Source organism: Podarcis pityusensis (genome assembly GCF_964106645.2).
Source record: "Podarcis pityusensis genome assembly, chromosome: 8".
Classification (NCBI taxonomy): domain Eukaryota; kingdom Metazoa; phylum Chordata; class Lepidosauria; order Squamata; family Lacertidae; genus Podarcis; species Podarcis pityusensis.
The window spans coordinates 63,954,982-63,979,790 of NC_138033.1; the positions used below are offsets into that span (position 1 = coordinate 63,954,982).

At 49.8% G+C, this 24,809-nt stretch overlaps 2 protein-coding genes across 3 annotated transcripts in view; one reads left to right on the forward strand and one right to left on the reverse strand.

The window, feature by feature from the left end:
- Positions 1-678: 678 nt before the first annotated feature.
- Positions 679-4,944, forward strand: HES3 (hes family bHLH transcription factor 3). Its single transcript, XM_081015487.1, has 4 exons — positions 679-739; positions 1,768-1,863; positions 2,669-2,753; positions 3,918-4,944. Exons 1-4 carry the CDS (start codon positions 686-688, stop codon positions 4,322-4,324), a joined length of 642 nt encoding a protein of 213 aa, XP_080871613.1. The 5' UTR covers positions 679-685; the 3' UTR covers positions 4,325-4,944.
- Positions 4,945-9,270: 4,326 nt separating this feature from the next.
- GPR153 (G protein-coupled receptor 153) overlaps positions 9,271-24,809 on the reverse strand; it is a 41,395-nt gene continuing 25,856 nt past the window's right edge. For both annotated transcript variants that reach the window (XM_081017158.1, XM_081017159.1), the window contains exons 3-6: positions 24,148-24,577; positions 17,851-18,040; positions 16,756-16,940; positions 9,271-15,493 (exon numbers count right to left, since the gene is read on the reverse strand). In XM_081017158.1, coding sequence (XP_080873284.1) covers positions 14,666-15,493; positions 16,756-16,940; positions 17,851-18,040; positions 24,148-24,577 — 1,633 coding nt within the window. In that variant the 3' untranslated portion in view covers positions 9,271-14,665. The remainder of the gene's footprint in view (positions 15,494-16,755; positions 16,941-17,850; positions 18,041-24,147; positions 24,578-24,809) is intronic.

Consider the following 24,809-nt stretch of genomic DNA (forward strand, 5'->3'; position numbering starts at 1 on the left):
AAATGGGCTGCGCTTAGGGCTGAAGCCTGATTCAGCTGTTGATTGGCTGCTTTGTCTAGGATTTGTCCCCCAACCACCAGTGTATTTGGATTAAGCAAGCGCCAGGATCCAAGTGCCGTAATCAACTCACAATTATTTGGCCTGGGCATTTTTACAGGAGACAAAACAATCCCCACTTGAGCCTTTAAAGCAGTCGTCCCTGGGGTTAAGCAAGTGCTTAACTGATCAACAAAGAGGTTCTGGGGTCCGTTTTGGTTTCCCTCCTGATCCTAGCTTGTTTGTGGGCTGTGTAGTTATTCCACTGAAATGGGAAAGCGCTTTGTACACGCTCGAGGGACGTTACAGTGAGGAACAATTCACCGGGGCGTGGGGTGGGTGTTGCTGCCTTCCACCACCAAGCCCCTCTTCCTCTCCCCAAAGGCCTGGATGTTTCTAAGTAGGCAAAGAGCATGATAACAAATCCGTCCTTAAAGCAGGACCTGAAAGCCGTTTGATGCAGGCAGGTCCAAATGCCTGTATCCCGCCCTCCATCTCTCTGCAAGCCGCTACCCTCTCCTCCACCCTCCACCACTTCCCTCCCCTTTGCGGGGGAGGTTCCCCAGCCTGAATGGACCCATTGAAATGGAAAAACGACTCCGGAGATAAAATGCCACCTCCTTGGTGGAGAGAGGGCAGAGGATGCAGGATGGGTACGGACCACAGACTGCAAGAGAGGAGGGCGCTCAATTCCTTCCGCAAGGTTGGTGGGTCTGATGCTACAGATGGGAGCAAAAGGACAGGGGGCAGCCTACCTGCCCCCCCCCCCAGGGTGGAAGGAGAAAAGGATCCCTTTGCCATGTGTTTTTGCCCAGGGGTTAATGTGTTCCCAAGATCAGCATGGCACCTGCTTCCAATGCCAGGAATAGTTGGAGATTCCCCTGAGCTTATACAGGGAGAAACTGCAAAAAGCCAGTAGTCAATATCTAGTCAAAAAAAGATTGTTCTGACCTGAAAGCTCTTCTCCACCCACCCACAATCTGCAGGTGTCTGGCAACTCTCTGTAGGCAGTAGGGGCACCAGCAAAAAATAGGGGGGAGGCACAGAAGGGGGAAAGTTTATTTCTAGGTGGGCAAGTTGTGCCCCACATATTAAGATCTCTGAAAGATAATTAACAGTCTCTGTTAAATGGCAGAAGTCCAGCCACAGGAGACGGATAAGTGGGGAGAGTGAGATCCTTTGTGGGGGGGGGGGTGCTTGCCCCTCTGCCCCCCCGGCACCACCTATGTCTTTATTCTGTGGTGGAAAGAATGCACTCTGTGTGCACTCAGGAGTCCCTTCATCTCTTCTTGCTTCAGAAGTTGTATACCTTTTTTAAAAAAAATTCATTTGAGACAAAAAAAATTGTAGTAAGCAACGAACGAATATGTAATAATATGGTATTATGTGATATAATGTGGTTTAAGTTCCAGAGTTAAGCCCAGGTGTTGGATAAGGAATGCCTGGCAGATCCCTGAGAGGCAGTGCGGTGTAGTGGTCAGAGTGTTGGACTTCTAAGCATTCTAATTCCATGCCCTGCCATGAAGCTTGGGGACCAGTTCCTGCCTCTCAGCCTAACCTACCTCACAGAGGAGTAGTAGTAGTAGTAATAGTTGTTGTTGGTGTTGTTAAATTAGGAAGGGGAGAACCGTGCATGCCACCTTGAGCTCCTTGGAGGCGGGGAAAGTGGGATTGAAATGTAATAAATAAAATAAATAAATAGACCCTCCCCCCCGGTGTGCATTTTCTCAGGTCTCCAAACCCCTCATGGAGAAGAGGAGACGAGCTCGCATCAACCTCTCCCTAGAGCAACTCAAAGCTCTGCTGGAAAAGAACTACTCCCACCAGGTGAGGCTCCCACTTCCCTTGCATTTCCAGGAGAGAGGGAGAGTCAGGGAGCCAGTTTATCCCCATGAAAGCAGGTTACATTTTACTTTGAAAATGACAGAGGGAGGAGCACAAAGGACCCCCTGCTCCTCTTCACCCCTCTCCGTCTTTTTACCTTTTTCATCACACCAATACTGAAAGAACGGAGCAGCTCAGTGGCGGAGCACTTGCTTGGCATGCAGAAGGTCCCAGTTTTAATCCCCAATGGCATCTCCGGGTAGGACTGGGGATGTCTCCTGCCTGCAACCCTGGAGAGCCACTGCTAGTCAGTGAGGACAATAACACACTAGATGCATCAATGGTCTGGCTTAATATAGGGCTGACTCTGATGTTCGTAAGTGCAGGATGGGGTGGGGGTCGGGAGAAGGGAGGTGCTTGGTACATCAGGGGACAGGTGGTGAGACTCCAGTACCCCTGCTTTGGAACCAGCAAGGTTGAAATAGGGGTCCATCTCATCCCCCTGAAGTGCAGAGTTCCAGAGTAAAACCTGCATTCAAATCCCTACTCAGCCATGGAAAATCTACTTGGGGGACCTTGGGGGCTAGCCACTGGCTTTCAGCTTAACCCACCTTACAGGTCTGCTGTGGGGATTAAACATGGGATAGAAATGGGATAGAAATGCAATAAATAAGTTACTTCTGTCCTTCGACCCAGCTGAGAGAGAAGCCAACAGGGTTATGGGGGGAAGTCATTCACTAAGGGCAGGGCAGGCAGAAACGACCCCAGTAACCCCTTGGCTTTCTTTGGTTTGGTGGGGAAATTGCAGATCCGGAAACGCAAGCTAGAGAAGGCAGACATCCTGGAGCTGAGCGTAAAGTACATGAAGAGCCTACAGCCCTTGGCCCACCAAGGTAAGCCACCCAAATGGAACCATGGAACCCAGTTAAGGAAGCATTGGTAGATTAACATTTTAGCTGATTGACATAGGGGAAAGCAACACCTCAAAAAAAGATGGACTGCTTCAGCTATAATGCTACACACACGTGGGTCTAAGCCCCCTTGAGCTCAATGGAGCCTACTCCTAAGTAGACATGCACAGGGTTGCACTGTCCCTTGGGTTTCTAGAATGTTGTATCAAAGAAGCCATAGTCTCAGGAGAGGCATTCTCTTTCTGCACACACAGAGGCAGAGATGCCACTTGCTGTCCACAGTTAGTAGCCATATTTTTTAAAATAAAAAATTAATAATAATTATTTCCATTTTTAAAAGTCTGCTGACTTTTAAGGACACACTGTCATAAAAAAAGACATAGTTGATTAACCGACTAATTGACCAAACGCTCCAAGTGCTAGCAAATTGTAACTGATCATCAGACCATCACAGTTCTGAGCAAAAATAAAAAAGGAAGATCAGCTGGAGTCCTAGCAGAGTGTTTTTACACAATCGACTCTTGCAGGACACAAATTAATAGCGACCAGGGGGCTCCCCAGGTGTTATTGGGGTACGACTCCCATCATTCTTGGCTGTTAGCCTGAGGCTACTGGGAGTTGAATTCCAGAGACGTCTGAAGGGCCTCAGGTGAACCTTCACTGCCTCTGACAAGAACAGCTTCTGATAATTAACCTCTAGTGGTTCCCAAAGTGGGCAAGAACACTCTCTATGGGACAGTGGGATTAACTGGGGGGGCAGGGGCAAGGGAGTGGGGTGGCAGCACTGGAAATGTAAAATACTACCAGACTTTGGAAAGCTGGTATCGCTGGATCAAGCTAATTAATTTTGTTGAATTAGTTTGAAACCAATTGAAACCAATTAGTTTGAATTTGATTTTGAATCAATGTGCAATTAATTGCTCCTGTTCTAAATTTTATTCTTCCTCAGTGGGTCGTGCAAACAGATATTCTGAATAATGCTTTGTATAGAGTAGGGGACACTGCGGGTGAGTTTATGGAACCAAGAGGGCGGTAGCCTGAAAATGTTTGGCCATCTCCCCTATCTTGACTCCTGGAGCGCGAGTGGGACTGGGAGCGTGAGCGTCTCAGTCTCTATCCGACTTCCCGACTTCTTTCCTCCTCCAGGGGTGCCGCTGACCAAGAGCGCCGACTACCAGGCCGGTTTTCGGAGCTGCCTGCAAGGAGTGCGCCAGTTCCTGCTGCGCTCCGAAGCGGCCAGCGAAGCTTCCTGCTCCTCTTCCTTCCAGCTCCTGCACCAGCTCGCCCGAGTTCTGCCCATGGCCGCCGCCGGAGGCGTCTTCAGCACCACGGACAGCGACCCGCAGGCGGCGCTCCCCAAAGCCCGGTTGGCCGCGCTGGGCAGCCCCGGGGGGCCGACGACGGCGACTCTCAGGAAAGCGAGGCCGCTGAAGAGCCGAGGGTGCGAGGCCGCCTTTCCCGCGGCGGGAGGCCGCAGCCAGGCGGGGAGCGACCGGGGCCAGAGCGGGCAGGCGCTCCCTGAGCGGAGCCAAGAGCTGTGGCGGCCTTGGTAAGAAACCGGTGCGCCCTGGCCGTGCGCTCTCGCCGTGCGCTCTTGTGCTGCGTCTCCATGCCGGCCTCCGCCTGCGCTCTAGGTTGGAACTTGCCATCCTATGTACATTTACATGAGAGTAAACCCCATTGATCTCTATGGCGCTTGCTCCCGAGGAAACACGCATGGGCTCCGTGTGTGGCACTCGTCCTAGAACGCTGTAGGCACCACGGTTTGCTTGAGGGGCTGGGAGGGGGGCTTTGAAGACTGGCGGAGAGACTATTTCTCGAGTTCTATCAACGCTGTGGACCCACAAGGGATACTTTGCTCTTCCTTAAAATTCATAAACTGGGTGGTTCCGATCCAGACCCCAAAGGCCCAGAGTCCGGGTTCCAACTGAACCAAGCGTTTAGTTTCAACGACGACCTGGTCCTGTCTGAACTGAGCCCCCATTCCGTGTTGGGCACCGGATTCTGACGCTTTAAAAATCCTTCCTAGCCCCGTGCCCCTATTTGGTATTAAAACTGGGCGGGGAGACAACGCAAGAAAAACAAAACCTGTCAGAAAAAAAAACGTTTTCACCATGGACAGAGAGGCAGTGGAAAAGAGGAGGTTTCACCTGTTGGATTCCTGCCCATTACAGAGCTGGGAGTAGGAGTTAATATGACAACCCCTGTTTTCAATTTTTTTGGGGGGTCAGGAAAATTGAGAGGGATGAACAGGGCAGTATGAAATTGCCAGCTGAGGAGGGGAACTGGGGGGAACTGGGGGGCGGGGACAGAACAACTGGGGCAGGATTAAATTACCCTTGGGGTCCCTTCCAACTCTACAGTTGTACTATTCTATTATTCTTATGCCCTAAGCAGTCACAGGATTCAGCAAGGGACACGTTTACATGAAAGCAGCATTGCTGCCAAATAAGGGCCCCTTGGAGCTAGTTTTTTTTTGAAAAAAGGTTGGTAACCTTTTCACAGGATCAGGCCCACCTCCTTTTTTGTAGTTCTGTGCATTTCTCCTCAGAGGAAGGAAAATGTAGCTTTCACGACGTTGACTTTTATATCAATAACTCCTGTTTCTTTTTAAAACTGTTTCTTAATAAAACTAGTGTACAGTTACTCTAAAACAATGTAATAACTTTAATAATAAAAATAAAAAATTGCCTTACCCCAAAATTGGTGTGGGTCTCCTCTTTTCCATAATTCAGAAGGCTACAATCAGCTACTGGTGCGTCCCTCGACTTTCAGCCTAGGTCACTGCTTGGACCTTGCCACCTGTGAGATATAGTGACAGCCCCCAACTTGGGTGGTTTTCAGTGGAGGACCAGGCTATCATTTGCCATGTCAGAGGCAGCATCCCAGATACGAGTTGCTGGGGAGCCCAAGTGAGGAGAAAGCTGTTGCGCTCAAGTCTTGCTTATGGACCTCCTTGGCCACTGTGAAAACAGGTTGCTGGACTAGATGGGCATGATCCATCAGGGCTCTTTTTAAGACTGCGAACCCAGCCCCCAGAGAGGAGGGCACTTGTTGCAACTCTGCATGAGTCACCATTCTAGGGTTTTCTTCTTTGCACTTTCTAAAGCTAACAATGTGCAATTTCTAGCTACTTCTCAGCCTGTGGCCAGTGCCTATAAAATGCAAAGGAGCTCACAGTTTCCGCTGTGAATAGACACCATAGAGTTTAAGGCCTTTTGCAAACTAAGCAGACTTGGGATCAGTTGCAGTACCCGGAGTGCAATCCTATCATTTTCTCCCCCATCCTTCCTTCACCTTACATTGATGAGAAAGAGAACAATCCCCAACCTGCACAATTGTCCCCAATCCTTATTCTAGGGGAAGGAAGAAACCCACCAACAATTGCTGCGGAACGTGTTGAAATGGCCTCATTGAAAGGGCCAGGAGTTGGGGTTGATTCCTTGTCTCTCACAGCAGCCTGAATCATGGGAGGTGAAGCTTATTCCTGAGTGCCAAAAATAAAGGAAGAGGAGAAACCTTCCCTTAACCATTTGAGGCTCCCTGTGGGGCTTTTTTTATACGAGGTGCTAATTACGGTTAAGATTGAGGGGGATTTACAAAGGGCACTTGGAGATGGTTGCTGATTAACTGGGTCATTCAGTCAGCACCTGAAGCCATTAAGGTTCATTTGACTCAGAGGGGCTGTTGCATTTCCCATCCTGCTTTCAGAGGCTTCTCTTTGGAGAATCTGGCTGGCTGCTGTGAACAGATGCTGTTGAGCTAATTGGGCCCTTGGCTTCATCTAGTAGGACTCGGTCCTTAAGAGCTCGTATAGCAGGGGAGGGACTGTATCATCATGCATACCAAAGAACCTCAAGGGTGTTAGGCTCAGCCAGGAAGTGGGTTGCTTTACCTTTTGGAAGATTCGTGGGCTTCTGTTAAGGTAAAGGGACCCCTGACCATTAGGTCCAGTCGTGGCTGACTCTGGGGTTGTGACACTCATCTCGCTTTATTGGCCGAGGGAGCCGGCGCAGTGGCGTAGCGTGGGGGGTGCAGGGGGGGCCGGCTGCACCAGGCGCAACATCTGGGGGGGGCGCGCTTGCACTCACAGCTCTCTGCCCCTACCTGGCTCGAGTGCTAAAATCCACGGGTTAGGGGGCGCAAATTACTTGCCTTGCCCCGGGTGCTGACAACCCACGCTACGCCACTGAGCCGGCGTACAGCTTCCAGGTCATCATGTGGCCAGCATGACTAAGCCGCTTCTGGCGAACCAGAGCAGCGCACAGAAACGCCGTTTACCTTCCCGCCGGAGCGGTACCTATTTATCTACTTGCACTTTGACGTACTTTTGAACTGCTAGGTTGGCAGGAGCAGGGACCAAGCAACGGGAGCTCACCCTGTCACAGGGATTCGAACCGCTGACCTTCTGATAGGCAAGTCCTAGGCTCTGTGGTTTAACCCACAGCGCCACCCGCGTCCTGGGCTTCTGTTAGGCGGGTATTAACACCCCAACTTTCTATGACTGCTTCAAAGCCAAGGAATTTGGGTGGTGCCTGTGATGCCCTTGCCAACCACTAGGTGGGAGTGATTCCATGCAAAGTTCCAGCTGTTTGCCAAACGAGAAGCACATTAAAAATCAAGGAGCCATTTCCTTCGTTTCCCCAGTCTTAATGCTACTACTAAGCCAGGCTTAACAGCAGCGGCTGAAAACCCCCCCCCCCACTCTTCTTGCCTTCCGTTCTGCTACTGGGAACCAGATTTCACAACCCTGCGGAAAGGAAAGGGGACCAGAGACTGGGCAATGTGTTATTTTACACCAGATGAGGTTGGACTCCCAGCTCCCAGAAGCCCCAGCGTGAGGGATGATGTGAGTTGCAGTCCATAAGGTGAGCCTGAAAAATCTCGTCAAGAAAAGGAAAGGAAATTACAGGAGGGGAGAGTGCTCTCGTGCTTAAATCCTGCCTGCTGCTTTCCCTCAGGCATCTGGTCTGCCACTGTGAGAACAGGATGCTGGAATAGATGGGCAATTGGCCTGATCCTGCAGGCTGGTTTTTTGCTCATAACACTTTTGTCTTACTGCCAGAATGACTCAATGAAAATCAGGTCCAACAAAAAGAAAACATCCAATTCTAAAATAAAAAGAGGAGAGGAGCTACTTTGCATTGGTAAATTCAGACAAGCAGGCATTTTTACATACTGTATTCGCCAGAATATCCAACTGGAGGGAAAATCTGATAAGGTGGGACCTTTTAGTGCTGGATACCATCACAGGATAGCAAATGGGCCCGTTTAATTTTCGATAATTTTACTTCCAGGGTGCACCATTTGGATGTTCTGCCCCCTGCAACCAACATTTGGGTTGCTTGAATGTAAACTCCAGGCCTGAGGCCTAAACGCAGGCTGGTTCCCTGGACATAAACCAAAGACTGTCCTTGTGGCAGTTTCACAAATGGTTTCTTAGGTTTTGGAACTCATTGCCACCAGAGATGGTGACTGCCACTAGCTTTGATGGCTGTTCAAGAGGATTGGACCACTAGATGGAAGAGGAGATTGGCATGCTGACATACCCTCCAACATTACTCTGATGAAAGTAGGGATGTCGTCAATAATAATAATAATAATAATTTTATTATTTATACCCCTCCCATCTGACTGGTTTGCCCCAGCCACCTTGGGCGGCTTCCAACAAATATAAAAACATAATAAAACATTAAACAAAACTTTCCTATACAGGCTGCCTTCAGATAGTTACTTATCTCCTTGGCTTGGGGGGGGGGTTGCCTAACTCCATACCCTCCAACATTTCTCTGATGAAAATAGGGACATCCTAAGGAAAAGTGGGACATTCTGGGATCAAATCAGAAACCAAGATGGCTTCTGTAAACCTGAGACTGTCCATGGAAAATAGGGACACTTGGAGGGTCTGCGCTGGTTATGGCTTCAGTTGTCTAGTCCCCCTTCAGTAATTTGAAGAGACGTAGCTTACCCCCTCCCCAGTCTCTTTTCCAAGCTAAAAATCCTCAGGATATTAGATTAGACCAATATTCACTAACCTACTGTCCTCCCAAGGTTTTGGACCACAAATCCCATCAGCCCCTGCCAGAATGGGGTGGGGCCATAGCTCGATGTTAAGAGCATCTGCCTTGATTTCAGAAGGTCCCAGGTTCAATCCCCAACAGCTCCAGGCAGGGTTGGGAAAGTCTCCCTGCCTGAAATCCTGAAGAGCCACTGCCAATCAGTGTTGATGATACTAAGCAAAGATGGACCAATGGTCTGACTTGGTAAAATGCACTTCCTATGTATTTCTCTGTGTTCCTTTTTTGGACTACAACTCCCATGAGCCCCAGCCATTTTGGACTACAACTTCATGCTTGCTGAAGTTGATGGGAGTTGTAGTCCAAAACATCTGGAGGGCACCAGGTTGGATTAGATAGGCTTGCCCTTGGGTGGGTTTTTTTGTTTTGGTAACTAAAAAGAAGGCCAATGAGGTTTAGAGACAAAGAAAATAACAGACGGGTTTTTGTTTTCATTTTTAATTTGGTCTTTAAGAGAAAGGAACCCTCAAAGTGGTTGGAAAAAAAGAGCAAACTACAAATAGTTTGGAAAAACCGATGAATAAAACTTTTTTTTTTATCTGGTTTCGAGACAAATCCAGACACAAATCAGAAAGTTTGTCTTTGCACAGCGTGGAACGTCACCAAGAGAAAGGGACAGAACACAAAACAGAAATGGAGTCTTTTTCGGAGCAGGCCGAGAGAAGCCTCAGCGCTGGAATAAACACTCCCCACCCCCACCCCGTGGTCTTCTAGCAGTAGAAAGGTATTGCCTGGCTGGGCCTATGAATTTTAGCCGCCGGTACAGTATTCTTTATTAAGGGTGCCAAGGTGGTGAGTTTTTTCTTTAAAAAAGTATTATTTCCCAAAAGGTCAGTAAAAACATGGGATCTGATTTCTGAGATACGGTGACCCTCCCAACGGGTTTGGAAAAGTATTGCCTTGTGACACTACAAAGAGTTAAAAAGATACAGTACGACAAAAGGGTTAAGTATCTCATCTTGCCCATCCCACCTCTTACCTGACTGCTTTCTGCAAAAAAGAAATCCAATATACGCTCATCAACGGGACTATCGATGTTCGTCAGATATTAATTACCAGCATCGTTATTGTCAAACCCTTAAAAGGCACAACATCCATAATATATTTGTGGGGAGGTGGAATATCAAGTGGTTGGAATAATAATAATGAAAAAACAGCGCCCCAGAAGTCTGTTGGTCACGCCACAGCGACCCAGAAGTCTGTTGGTCACACCACAGAGAGCCATGGCTGGTTTCCTGGCCAACATCTTTTTCCCTGTGGGGGGAGGCAGTTTTGTTCCAAAGGTGCAACCTCTAGAGTTAGCCTTCAAATAATTACTGCTCCTTACGACTTTGGACATTCAATGGCGGACGCAGCGAAAGAGCCCCTTTCTGGAAACCACAGCCCAAACTGAATGATCTCCTCTCAGCAACTGGCATCCTTCTCCCCCTTGCAAACCCACAATGTGGGGGACGGGACCCCATCCCATGGCCTGTGCGAGAACAAACTACACTTGAGATGAAGTGAGGGACTATCACAATTCCTCTGAGATACCCTTTTCGACACAGGACCTGCTGCTGCACCGGTTCAGATGCGAGTTAGCATCTGTAAGCATGAGGGCTAGAAGCATGCTTTTTTGGCGCTGCTGTTGTTTTTCAATAAAAGGAAGAAAAGCCGAGTGGAAGGATGTGCACTGAGCACTTCTGCGCCCTGGAACCTGCCTTTTGAGATGCTTTGCCCTGATCTGCCCCCCCTTTGTGGATTTCATAGCGATGGGGTGAGGGGAATAAATCTGCTACAATGATTAAAACAGTACAAGTTTCAAAGTGCAACCAATCCCACCCAGCCCCCCCAAGATGTTTTTGAACCCTCTACATCCCCCACACCACAAATACAGGCATGCATAACAACCCCTTCCTAGACCTATGAGGAAAATGCTCATCCTCCCAAAGGCCCCATATCTATTCTTAAAGCGCTGGGGAATAAACTATGAATGATGCCATCCTACATTTTGGAAAGCTGTCTCCAGATTTGGCACCCAAGACAGGCGACCATCCTAAAACAGATTGGGGTAGGGGGTGGGGTGGGGTGGGTGCACTTGAACCAAATCATCAACTCTCCACTGCGCATTATTTTCTTTTTCAAGTTGTGGACCATATGATGGCAAACAGGCAAGCTGTTGTTTGTTCCTGTATCTCTCAAACATTTGTATATGTACAGTGGTACCTCTGGTTACGTACTTAATTCATTCCGGAGTTCCGTTCTTAACCTGAAACTGTTCTTGACCTGAAGCACCACTTTAGCTAATGGGGCCTCCCGCTGCCGCTGGAGCACAATTTCTGTTCTCATCCTGAAACAAAGTTCTTAACCTGAGATAATATTTCTGGGTTAGCAGAGTCTGTAACCTGAAGCGTCTGTAACCTGAAGCATCTGTAACCGTAGGTACCACTGTAATAGCAATTGCATTGCTACCCCCACCCCCAATACCAATACAGTAATTCTTTTCAGGGATTGTGACCGAAAGGATGCAAATTTGCATTTTGTGTGTTATGTTTAACTTCAATTTCACCGCATTGTCTTTCTTTATTTCTTCACTCCTTGTATGTTATTGAAGTGTATGTCCTTTCTTAAATAATCCAAAAGGGGAAAATAAGGAACACCCAACAGGTTTCAGTGAGATGAGAACGTTTCTCCACAGCACAGGATTATAGCTCTGTTATCAAGGCAGCATCTGCCTTGGATGTGGGGGGATGCTCAAAGAAATTATCAATTTCCAGCACCCTAAAGTGGTACAGCCTGCTCTCCGCCTCTGGACTCTATCATCTCATTCTGCTCTGCTTGCAGAAGGTCCCAGGTCCAATCCTGGAAGCATCTCCAAGTGGGGTGCAGAGAACGTCCCCTACATCTGAAACACTGGAAGAACCATTGCTGCCACTCAGGGTGGACAATATACTGAGTGAGATGAACCAGTTTGGTCTCAGAGCAAAGCAGTGTCCTAGGTGTAGATCTGCCCAGCGAAGGGATGAAAACAGCCATGGACAGTGTGGGTTGATTTCAAAAGCTGTGTGCAGCTAAGTTTTGAAGAGGAAGGAAAAGGGGCACCTCATATTTCTGCCTGCTCTTCAGCAGCTAAAAGGCACAGATCCCCCAATTTCTGCTGCTCCAGGAAGTAGGGCCCGCACCATGGGATAATAATAATAATAATAATAATAATAATAATTTATACCCCGCCCATCTGGGCGGCTCCCAACAGATTATTATTAACAATAATAATAAAGCGATAAAACTTCAAACATTAAAAGCTTCCCTAAACAGGGCTGCCTTCAGATGTCTTCTAAAAATCAGATAGTTGTTTATTTCCTTGATGGGAGGGCGTTCCACAGGGCGGGCACCACCACCAAGAAGGCCCTCTGCCTGGTTCCCTGTAGCTTCACTTTTCACAGTGAGGGAACTGGCAGAAGGACCTTGGAGCTGGACCTCAGTGTCTGGGCTGAACGATGGGGTTGGAGTCGAGAAAGGAGATTCTGATGAAGAACGTTCTGATGGCAAGAGCTGTTTGACAGCGGAAAGGACAACCTCAGAAGGTGGTGGACTCTCCTTCCTTGGAGGTTTCTAGGCAGAGGTTGGATGGCCACCTGTCATGGATTCTCTAGCTGCGGTTCCTGCACCTGCATCGCACTAGATTGGACTTGAAATGGTGGCAAATCCAGCCATTAGCTGAACGTAAACAAGCACTGAATCTGGTTCTATCTTAGCTTGGGGAAGCTTCTTGTGACTCCATTGGGAGACCCTCCTGCCCCAGAGGGAGGAGACTGTTTGACTGAAGACAGTGCACCTGAAAGCAAAAATGTTGAGGACTCTACAAATGCTAACTCCCTCCCTCCCCTCCCTTCTCCACTTGCCCTCATTCCTTTCCCGGGCATCTATTTCCCTAAAGCAAACCTTTTCGACTCCCCTGCTACCAAGACAACATCACACACACAGTCGTGCACGCGAGACGGAACTCAAGCAGGAAACTTTGTGCTGACCCTAATGGTCATAACATTCACTTGCCCCATGCTAAACTGGAAAAGTGACAGTGGCCAGGGGTTCAAAGCAGCCTGAAAGAGAGGCCCAGTCTCCCCACCCTGCCATCACATAATGTGCTTTCAAATAAATAACTGGGAGTGAACTCTTGGGGGTTTATTTTTGCTGCTGGGGCCACATGAACCTCCACTTCCCACCAGCTGATTTTCAGGTTCAAAGAGCAGCATGGGGCTGTTTACAAAGGGGTTTTCAAAAAGCCCTGTGCTGCACTTTGAAGTCCCGACAACCAACTGGGCCTTCAAAGCACAGTGGCATAATGATGTCAGGTGATTGGCAGGTGGGCAGCCGCTTCCACCAGTCAAATTTGGCCCACCTGGGATGGGGAGATAAGGATCCAGCCCAAGGGCTAGAAAGGATTCCTTCCCTGCCAGTACCAAAGACATGCCACCCTACATACAGAAAAACCAGAAAGGTGACGATCTCATCCCATCATTTTCCGATCAAGCAGGCTGAAAACCGTAGCCCCAGGTGCAACACTACAATTTGAATGATGCATGCAAGTGGTGCTTCTGGCCACACAGCAGGGGCGCTGCAGCGATGCCATGATTTTGTCTTTAAAAAAAATATCACTAGGTGTTCCTGGGGCTCAGGAGAGAACAGGAGGATGGGTTGCAGCTTTGGCCCTTAATGCTGTGTCTGTCGTGCTTTTTCGCCCCTGGAGAAACGCCCATTGCAGGGGGTTGGATTAGATAACCCTAGAATCATAAAGCACAGTTTCTACCTGCAATATGCTGCTTCAGATCAGACCAGAGGCAGCAAATCAACCCATGGTGTGGGTGGCAGGGCTTTGGCACTGGAAAGGTGGTGGTGGCGAAATCTCCATCCTGTGGGCCAAATGTGTGTGTCAGAAGCTGCTGCCTGAGTCCCAGGAAAAGAGGGAAGAAAGCCCCAAATGCCAACATAGACTAAACCCTTATTCCAGCCTAATATTGTTGGACTCCAAGTCCCAGCAGCCAGTTTAACCAACAGTTTCTTCTCTCTCCTTGCCTATCAGCTGCTAGGCTAGATTCCACAGGGGCCTCATCCTGCAATACCCTACGGCTCAGGGGATGGGGCATATCAGCACAGAGCTTTGCACCTGCCTCAAACCCTTTGCTTGTGCAGTGATATCATGGACAAATGGAACACAAACACAGAGCTCTTGTCCTGCAAACCAGGGCTGATGGAGGAAAGGGGAACACAGACTGCTTTGCCACCCTGCCAACAGCCCCCTCCGAGAAATCGGTGACCCCCCACCCCCACCCTCTTGCAAGCCCGTAGCTTTCGTCAACAGCCTCATCCAGGGGACGCATCGCAGGGTCATTTGATACAGAAAACTCATGCACAACTTTACATTGTCTTAGAAAGTACCAGGTGCGGGACACGGGATTATTAAAAAAATGGAAAATTCCTGATCGGGCCCAGCTAGCGGCTGCAGCTGGAAGTAAGGAAGGAAGAGGGAAAGGGGAAAGTGCACCCCACCGCCCTTCTGCTGGCGAGGTCTGGTTCAGCCAAGAGGGACATGGGTCTCCAAGCTGCTCCGCTGCAGCTCCCGAGTCCTCAAATCGTCCTGGCCGCCCTCCTCCTTCTCCTCCATCCTCCTGCTTTTTTGCAAAACACGCAAGAGAGGCTGGAGTTTTGGTTTCTTTGGTGCTGTGCCCAGTCCTCTTTAAATAAACAACAAAAGCCTGGACCACGAAGAGGAGAAGACTTTTCCCGAGAAAAAGAGAAAACTGAACGGGACCCGCCAGTGGCTTCCGATGCTTTATGCTTCTAGGAGCTTGAACCCATGGAATCCGAGTGGTACGTGGCATACCCAGAGGAGGCTGAGGGCGTGCTCAGGAAGCTGCTGGTGCTGCCCTTGCTTCCACCCTTCCGGAGCTCCTCCTGGCCCCCCCAGGAGGGGCTGAGGCCTGTCCGGAAGCCCTCTGGCTCGGAGCAGCAGCTGCTGGCTGGGCGTTCCTCAGGAGCTTCGTACAGCTGGATGCGGATCTGCTCCAGGCACGGGGAGCCGGCGCTGCCTTTAGGGAAGAAGTTCTTGGTATCCTCCTGGGCCAGGAAAGGGCCCGGGACTGTCAGGGAGCACCCCCGGCCTTGGGCCGAGAGACGCCGCAAGCCCTGAGGTTCCCGCTCGAAAGTGGTCAAGGGGAAGTTGGCGAGGTTGGCCGAGCAGTGGCGGAACGTGTCCGGGATGAGGGAGACGGACGCAGAGCGCAGAGGGCCCTTCCTGGGGCTGGGCAGGGGGCTGGTGTCAATGAAGTTCACCCCTTCCTCCTTGCTGAAGCACTTGTAGCCTCCAGGCCCCCCACCGCTGCCACCGCCGCCGCCCTTGTAGTAGTCTTCCGGAGGGAAGGGCCTGAGGGACAAGGTGCTCTCGGCGGACTTCCGGCGTCTGCGGTGTGGGTGCTGCCCTTCCTCTTGATAGGACAGGAGGCTGCTGCTGCTCCTCCGGCGCTCGTAGCCGTGCCCCCGCGGGAGGAGGAGCTGGGCCAGGCTGGCGGCCATGTCCCCGCTGGCCCCCCAGTGCTGGAGGTAGGCCGAGATCTGGCTGGTCGTCCAAATGTCCGTTTCATCGTGGGAGAAGCGCCGGGTGGGGGGGACCTGTGGGAGGAGGAACGGAGAAGCTTCAGAGTGATTGCTGCCTCTGCGCCCGGGTCAAGGGCCCTCAAAGGGCACATTCACACCATCCCATTGAAGCACTGTGATACCACTTAGAACAGTCATGGCTTCTCCCAAGGAATTCTGGGAACAGGGCAGAGAGTTGTTTGTTTGGTTGTTCTCCTCACAGAGCTACAACTCCTTGTGGTTGTTTCACAACTCTGGGAATTGTAGTTCTTCGAGAAGAATGCAAGGGGCCTCCTAACAGCTCTCAGCACCTTTTACAAACTACCTTTCCCAGAATTCTTCGGGGGAAGCCATGACTGTTCTAAGTAGTATCACAACGCTTTATATGGAAGGCGTGAATATGACCCTGGAGCACCCACAGGTTAGCCACCCCTGTTCCACAATTTCTCTCGCAGGTGCTTTGAGTTCCTGGAGCTGTGCAAGACAACACATTTGAACCATTATTCCGCTTTTAACAGTCATGTCCTCCCCCCAGAGAATTCTGGGAACTGTACATCTCTCAGTCGGTAGAGCATGAGACTCTTAATCTCAGGGTTGCGGGTTTGAGCCCCACATTGGGGAAAAGATTCCTGCATTGCTGGGGTTGGACTAGATGACCCTTGAGGTCCCTCCTCTGAAGTAGGTGAATGGAACTTAACTCCAGGACGGAGCAGTCTCAATCCATGATAAGTAAGCTGCAACGTAACACCTCTAATGTTTCTGAGTTTCTTTTCACACCATCCACAGTTGACAGGACTTGGTAGATGGGAACTGGGACTTAGAGATGGACGCATGGTTTTTTAAGACAGCTGAAAGCGAAAAGCAGCTGGAGGGGAGGAATGGGCCTTGTGTGGAGTGGAAGGAGGGGAAGAGCAGCACCGTCACTGCTAAAGAACACAGAAGTGCCATTACATTAGCTGTGATCCCTGCATTATAGCGAGTTGGACTACATGACCTTTGGGGTGTCCCTCCCAACTTGACAATTATGATTACCTTATGCCCATTCTCCTCCCTGGTAGGTGGTAGAAAGCAGTTACACTTTTTACTTCTCCTGTTCACTGGGATGCAACTCAAACCCTCTGCAGCTCAGTGGTTAGAGCACCTGCTTCCCATTCAGAAGGACCCAGTAAAGCTGGAAAAGATTCCCTGTCCAAAAACCAGGAGCCCTGCTGCCAGTCAGTGGAGGTGTTACTGATCTAGGTGGGCGAGTGATCTGACTCGGTATTTTAAGGCAGCTACCTGTATTCCCCCCCCCTTACCTGCAGATACTGCATCTTGTCCTCTGGGGGAGGCTTTGTAGGGTAGGCTTGGGGGATGCCCCTCTCCAGGGCTGAGAGGTCGTATTTGGCAATGTGGTCCAAGGTCAGGGCGTCCCCAGCAAAGTTGTAATCGTAGGGCCGCTCGTACATCAGGTCTGTATGGATCACCCCGTCCAGGCTGTTTTCTGCAGTCCCAGAGGAAGCAAAGCTGCATTAAAAAGGGTGGGGTGGGGTCCACTGCTAAGAACTTTGAATGAAGGGGTCAGGGTCACAGCCATGCAGGACCCACTCCTCCAAGATGTCAAAGCCCACCTCTCTAATTTCTTTTTTTGGGGGAGGGGGTTTCCTTGGGGGGGGGGATGTAAGCAGGAAGTTTCTCCTCTTTCACATTGTGTGGCAGGACTTTGGAACTCCCTGCCTATTGGTATCAGGCAGTCTCCTTCGCCAGACTCTTTCCGGCACCTGCTAAAAACAGGCCTGTCCTGTTTTTAGGATGTTGGCATGCGCTCCGATCCAATTTTTTTTATTGCTGGTTTTCATTCTTTTCTGAATGTTTTAAGTAGCTGCTGCCTTTTTAAAACTGTTTTCAATGGTAATTCCTATTGCTTTCTTCCTTTTCGTAAACCACTCTGAGGTCTTGGTTTTTACACCCAAGTGAAATATATAAATTCCGCAAACACGTTATGGGGAATACATGGAAGGGTAGGTAGAGTCAGCATTCCACCTGAATGCTCACTACGATATTAACAGATAGACTATGCTGGAGGGCAGGGATGAATGTGGACAGATATAACTGCACTGCAGGGAGTTGGATTAACTCACCCTTTGGGTCCCTTCCAATTCTACAATTCACTTGGGCCAGGAGGGGCACATGGAATGCATTTGCTGGCTGCCTTGGTTTCTTCCTGGTCTTGTTCATCATTTCCTACTGCTCCCAAACACCTGCCTTGCAACTGAAGAGGACTGAGGTTCAGCCAAGACGCTGTCCTCCATTCACGTAGGAAGGACACAGTGCCCAGGACTGGACTGGACTGCCCAAATGCCCTACCTCCAGAATTTGGGGGACTCCCCCCACAAAAAACAATCACCACTCACCTTCCCCCACATCATCATTGGACATGACGGCCACACACTTCTCCCAGACGGACTTGATGTCAGCTCGGTAGCGGTCACAAGCCCAGAGGAAAAGCGGGAGCAGGAGGGACTGGACGACCGAGCACCAGAGGACGCAGAGGATCATCCAGTTGTAGGCCACGTCTGACTTCAAGCTGGCAAAGCTCACCACCTGCAGGACAAGGTACCAGGGATGTCAGTAGGGGCTCCTAAAAGGCCCTCAAGACTCTCACGGTGGGCACATTGGCTGGTGGGGTATCTAATGCAGCTGCACTGTGGAAGGTAAGCTGGTCTCAGGCTGGTCAGGGCTTGGATGGGTGCCTGCCTGCCTGCCTGGGACCCCCACAGACCCTGACTTGAGTTTCACAGAAAATAGGAAGGGAACAAGTATAGGTTTGTTTTGTTTTTTTTAGAAGTCCTTCACGCAGCGCATAGCTGAACTGCAGCACTCACTCCCACAGGAGGCAGTGGTGGTTTTAAGAGAGAATAAGACAAATTCATGGGGGAGTTGATGGCTACTATGTTCTGCCTAAGTTAGATGCAACAATGCTTCTGAAAACCAGCTGCTGGAAACCACTGGAGGGGAGAGGGTGCTCTTGCTGGTTTCCCTTTGGAGGCTGGACTGGACTGGATCGGGCCATTCGCCTGATCCAGCAGGCTCTTCTTATGATCTTAAGCAGAGTGCAAGCTGATGGTGGAGGTCCAGAACAGCCTGCATCTAGTGATGGTTTCAAGAGGAAACGTGAGAGAAGGCAGTAGATGACTGAGCACATTGGCGTAGCAACATAAGGAGGTTTCTGCTGGATCAGGCCAACTTGGAAGGCCTATCTAGTCCAGTATCCTGTTCTCAGTGTGGCCAACCAGATGCCTTTCTCCTCCTGTGGTTTCCAGCAGCTGGTGTTCAGGAGCATGACTGCTTCTGACCGTGGAGGCAAAGCATAGCCCATTATGGCTAGTAGTCATGGATAGCCACCTCCTCCTCCATCAGTCTGTCCAAGCCATCCAAGTGGCTGGTCAACCCTGCCTCCTGTGGGAGCATTGCTTAACAAAGAAGGACTTTCTGTCACCTGTCCTGGATCTTGCAGCTTCATCGGATGTTCACAAGTCCCAGTGCCATGAGAGACGCGACTCTTCCCTTTGTACAGAAGGCACATCCTGTGCAAAGGTGTGTACCTTCCTGCTCTACAAAAGGAAATAAGTTTCTACACAGGAGCAAACCTCTCTCTTCTCCATCCAAACAAGCAAGAGGCATCACACATGGAGTCTGTTGAGTTGATCTTGTCCAGCATAGCCTACACAGACTGGCAGGTTCCTTCTAAGACTGCAGGCAGATATTCTCTCCCAACTTTTTCTGTGGAGCTGGGAATTGGAGTTGGGAACTTCTGCGTGCAATGCAGATGGCTTTGCTACTGAGCTGTGGGCCTTTCCCAGCTAGGCAGAAGCAGTCAAAGAGGGCGTGGTCAGTAAGGGGGCGTGGCCTGGGCAGAATTCTGAGATCCAGGGGAAAGGTTCCTGCCCCAAAGAGCTTACAGTCTTAACTGAGACACAGGTATGTGGTGGTGACACAATGCATAAGGAAGGCATTTAGATTCATATTATTTTATTTTTTATTTATTCCAAAAGGGAAGGGACTCATTCCATCATTTAGCATCGAAGTCTAGCTGCAAAAAGCCTTTTCTTTCCCCAGTGGAGCACATTGCCAGCCTCAGCGCTGTCTGGAGACTCAAAATCGCTGCACGGACATTCAGCCTGTCCAATGCAAAGCCATCCAATTAATAGCATCTTTGAATTTAAATTGGGGGCCAGAAGGGTGAGGGTGGTGAGGGTAGATGGGAGGGGAGCCAAAACTGGAACACGTGGACATTTATATCAATCAAGGCTAGAAAACAGAGGTTTCCCCCACTGTTAATCAATGTTTCATTAACACCCCCAGTGCAAGCCAAATTCAAATTAACTTAATTTGATCTTTATAAATTGAGTGCGTAATGTCTCTCAGCAGAACAGAGCCGTGGCGGTGAATCAGGCTTGAAGTACATGAGGGAGGATTTCGGTTTGCGGGCGGGTGAGTGGGAAGGAGGAGAACCTCATTTCCATTTTTATAAACGAAAAGGAATGGAAGAAGGAAGAGCTACAGAATGATGCTTCCAAGAAGAACAGCCCCCACTACCCAGTCAGACACATCCTACCCACCCTCCTGCTGAAGCTGCCATACATTTGCAAATTTTGCAGCCATGTGGGCGCAGGGAGTATGGCATAGTGGTTAGATTGCTGGAGAGGTGTGGAATCCCGGTTCAAATCCCCATCCCACCGGAAGTTTCACTGGGTGACTTTAGCCTAATCTCTGTCTCTCTCTCAGCCTAACCCTACTGTGGACTACTCTAACACGCTCAGTGTGGGAATGCCATTGAGAAGAGAGCTTCAGTTGGTCCAGAATGCTGCAGCCAGACTGCTGATGGGAGCCAACAAGGGAACAGAGACAGCAGTCCCTAGTACAGTGGTACCTTGGGTTAAGTACTTAATTCATTCCGGAGGTCCGTTCTTAACCTGAAACTGTTATTAACCTGAAGCACCATTTTAGGTAATGGGGCCTCCTGCTGCCGCTGCACCGCCAGAGCATGATTTCTGTTCTCACCCTGAAGCAAAGTCCTTAACCCCAGGTAATATTTCTGGGTTAGCAGAGTCTGTAACCTGAAGCGTATGTAACCCAAGGTACCACTGTAGTCTAATAACAACAGCAAGCTCAGAAAGATTTGTTCTCCATTGACTAAGACGAACCCCTGATGGCTCAGATATCACATCTACTCACAGGAAGAGTCCTCTATCCATTTCCATTGCTAGGCCCCGTTCCACTCAACTGATTCACAAAGTCTCTTTTGAAAGCCCAAGATCAGGATAAGGAGACAAAACCTGCAAACATTCCACTTAGTAATGTTTGCTCAGAGACCCCCTTAAGGTTAACATCTCAGCAACGCTCCCTTCACCGTGATGCCCAAGCCAAGAGAGCTCTTCCATGACATCGGAGCAGCTAAGCCAATGGCAGCCCAAGCTGGCTGCGACACCTCCCCTCCCTCTCTCCATCCTGACCTCAGAGCAGGCTGACTGCTTGAGGGTGGACAGCACTGTCACCCGCAATTGTAAGAGTTTTAGAGATGAAAAAGGAGTGATCTGCTGAATTTCACTCTGTCTTTTAGGGTGTAAAATGCAGCAGAGATTCTCCCACCCCAGTTCTTCCCTTGAGGCCCAGCACCTTTACCAAGCGCACACATCAAAGGAACACAGAGTTCTTTCCACCCGCTCAAACTGTACATCCTTTCCCCCTCCCTCCTGGCCTCCAGGGAACGAGCAATCTGAAAAGAAATTCTGTTGCTGTCCAGCCTCACCGCCCTGGCTGCTAAAATCCTGCCAATCCTGTAAGGTTTAACCCTCTTTTAAAAAGCATCAGAGATCAGTTAGGGAGGAAGGTAGCTAGTTACTTAGTTGGGAACCAGTTTGGGCACCAAGAAATAAAGTAGACGCACATTGGGTTCTCTCTGTTTTATGTCAGTGACTTTCCCTTTGCTTTCCAAACAAGGAGAGGGAGTGTGGCTTCTTGGCTAAGAAGCCAAGATGCTGTGGATCTTCAAATCTGGGCATAGCCCGGTGTGGGGCTTAGCAAGCCACTGTTTAGCCAGCCTCCAACTCACTCCCATCTATGTTACGGATTGGGCTTCTGCCATCTAGCGGGTTACTCAAAGGAACACTGGCAGAGACAAAAGGAAAAAGAATCCCAGTGGCTGATAGGAACTCATCTGCCTATGTTGAGTTTACATAACAACATGAGAAAGAGCCTGCTGGATCAGGCCAATGGCCCACCTAGTCCAGCATCCTGTCCCCACCTTGGCCGACCAGGTGCCCCAGTGGGAAACCAGCAAGCAGGACCCAAGTGCAAGAACACCCTCTGCCCTCCTGGAGCGGCCAGCAACTGGTATTCAGAAGCATCGTTGCACCCAAATGTGGCGGCAGAGCAGAGCCATCACGGCTAGTAGCCAGTGATAGCCATGAATTTGTCCGATTCTCTTTTAAAGCCATCCACGTTGGTGGTCCTCATTGCCTACTGCAGGAGGGAGTTCCACAGTTTAACTGCACACTGCGTGAATAAGTCCTTTATTTGATCTGTCTTGGATTTTCCAACACTGAGCTTCACTGGACGGCAACGAGTTCTAGTGTTATGGGGGGGGGGGCTTTCCCCCGTCCTTGGGACCCTTTCCAACTCTGAAGTGATGATTGGCTGGCCCCACACAGGGGGGAAACCAGCTCTGCCCTGATCAGCCTATCTCAATATTGATTCACTGGACTTTGATCTGCCACTGACCTTCCATGGAAAGGACTTGCATGCTTGGCTACATGCTTCTTCCTGCCATTGTTTGTTCAAATTCCCCTTGCATGCTCCTGATTTCCACAGGAATCATACATAGAGCTTCTCTGCCTTCACCTTGACTGGCAACCATCCTCTAATAAAACGATTCATCTGCATTAATTGGGTGAGCTGGAAGACGCTGCTTATTGTTCTGGAAAGTGATTAGAAACCCTTGGAACAGCAGGCAGGCATCGGGCGCGATGCCAGAGAGATAAGAACAAACCAGGACATGGGGCACCGGAACGTAAGGCTTCTCCTCGTTGGGCTCCAGCCTCCGAGATGCCTTTTCTTGATTTCCAGCTGATGGCGAGGCAGCAGCGGCTATGTTTAGCCGGAGCCGTCTCAGTGGGCTGCAGCGAGGTCCTGGGAAGGGGGACTCTAGGAGGCTTGGAATCCAGTCTTGGCAGGCAGGATGTTTTCCAAGGGAGTGGAGGAGGAACCACGTGCAACAAAGGCGTGCTCCTAGGGCTTGCTTTATCAAATAAGGGAGGGAATGAAAGCCCATGGAGTGACTGCAGCTTGCTAACTAGGGTAGATGTGCCTGAAACGTACCCTGGTTTCCAGAGAGGGATGCACACATGTCCCTTGTTGGCACTGGCAAGAGCCATCAGGGGACCTGTTATGTTTGAAAACTCGGGTTCTTTAGCTGAGAGGGAAGTATCGTAACCATTTTTGCATTTCTTACATGTCAGCCTGTTCTGGGCATCAGCCTATTGATCTGTCACACCAGGTTGCTCCGCCTGATGCCCTTAGAGGAGGCTCCTCCTGCCTTGGGGGAGTCAGACAATATCATCTGTGGGGAATGCTCAACATTCCCCAACCTAGTGCCTTCCAGATGTTAGTGCCTTCCAGATGATAGTTAAGGATGACAGCCAAAGTTGATGAGTGTTGGGAGACCAAGAACACCTGGAAGTCTCTCTCTCTCCCCTCCCCATCTGCACTGTACATTAAACCTGCATCATACCACTGTAAACAGTCAGGGCTTTCCCCAAAGCATCCTGTGTAGTGTAGTTTGGTGAGGCTGCTGAGAGTTATGAGGAGAGCCCCACTCCCCTTACTGAACTACAATTCCCAAAGTTCCCTGTGATGAGAGATTGATCATTAAAACACCTGGGAATTGTAGGTGCAGTGGTACCTCGGGTTTCAGACACTTCAGGTTACAGAAGCTTCAGGTTACAGATTCCGCTAACCCAGAAATAGTATCTTGGGTTAAGAACTTTGCTTCAGGATGAGAACAGAAATTTTGCGGCGGCAGCACAGCGGTAGTGGGAGGCCCCATTAGCTAAAGTGGTGCCTCAGGTTAAGAACAGTTTCAGGTTAAGAACGGACCTCCAGAATGAATTCAGTTCTTAACCTGAGGTACCACTGTAGGTGAGGGGGATATGGGGCTCTCCTCACAACTCTCAGCACCTTTAAAAACTACATTTCCTTTCTCCTTGATCATTCTGGCGCCCCTTTCCTGAACCTTTTCCTCTTTGAGGCAAGGCAACCAGAACTGTGCACGGCATTCCAAACACGGTGGCGCTCTGGAATTGTATGCTGTATTCATTGTATACATTATTAATACTGGCTGTTTTATTTTCAATTCCTTTCCTAATGCTACATAGCGGGGAATTTGCCTTTTTCACAGCCACTGCACACTGGGTTGACATTTTCATTCAGCTATTTACTACGCCACCGTCTCATGCCTAGTCCATCACCGCCAGTTCAGAACGTATAGGTAAAGGTAAGATTTTTTTTGCTCCAACGTGCATCAGTTTACACTTGTTTACATGGGATTGCATTTGCCATTTTCCTGCCCTTTCACTTGGTTTGGAAAGAGCCCTTTCTGTTGCAGAGACCCTGGACAACTTAGTACCACCAGCAATTGCAACCACACTCACCAGTATAGGAAAGCCCATGAGGAAGTCGTAGATGAAAACGATCCCCGCGATCAGATAGGTGATCTGCAAAGAAGTCTTAATGGGTTCCGAGCCATCAATGGACGAGCGCCTCTTGCCTTGAGCATCCTCCACCACGATGGTGGGGACGTTGAATTTGTTCTTGTCGATGTTGTTGCCCGCCTGGATGGAGAAAGTCTGGAAGAGGGCGATGGCCACACAGACCACACCCATGACCACACTCCCGCTGATCAGGAGCAGGAAGCAGACGCCAAAGCCCAGGCCGATCTCGGTGACGATGAAGCGGCAGTCCGCGGCATAGAAGCGCTCCGTGGTGTCGTGCCAGCCCACGGCCGGCAGTGTGGAGAGGATGAAGGACACCATCCAGATACCCATGACGGTGTGGACCGCTTGCTTCTTGGTGTTGCTTAACCTAGAGAGGGGAGGAAAAAAGACACCTCCCCTTAGGACAAAGCCACATTTTCTGTATCCTTTTGGCTGAAAGCGAAACAGATCATCCCAAGTCCATTTGGCGATGGCAACCATACAATCCTAGAATTGTAGAGCTCTAAGGTACACCAAGGGTCATCTTGTCCAACCCCCCTGGAGTGCAGGAATCACAGCAAAAGGACCTCTGGCACAAGGTTTCCCAAGCCTGGGTCTCC

Coding starts and splice junctions, on each gene's coding strand:
- HES3 (XM_081015487.1), top strand. CDS start 686: ATGGGTACGGACCACAGACTGCAAGAGAGGAGGGCGCTCAATTCCTTC. Junction 740..1,767: donor CGCTCAATTCCTTCCGCAAG/GTTGGTGGGTCT, acceptor GCATTTTCTCAG/GTCTCCAAACCCCTCATGGA. Junction 2,754..3,917: donor ACAGCCCTTGGCCCACCAAG/GTAAGCCACCCA, acceptor TTCCTCCTCCAG/GGGTGCCGCTGACCAAGAGC.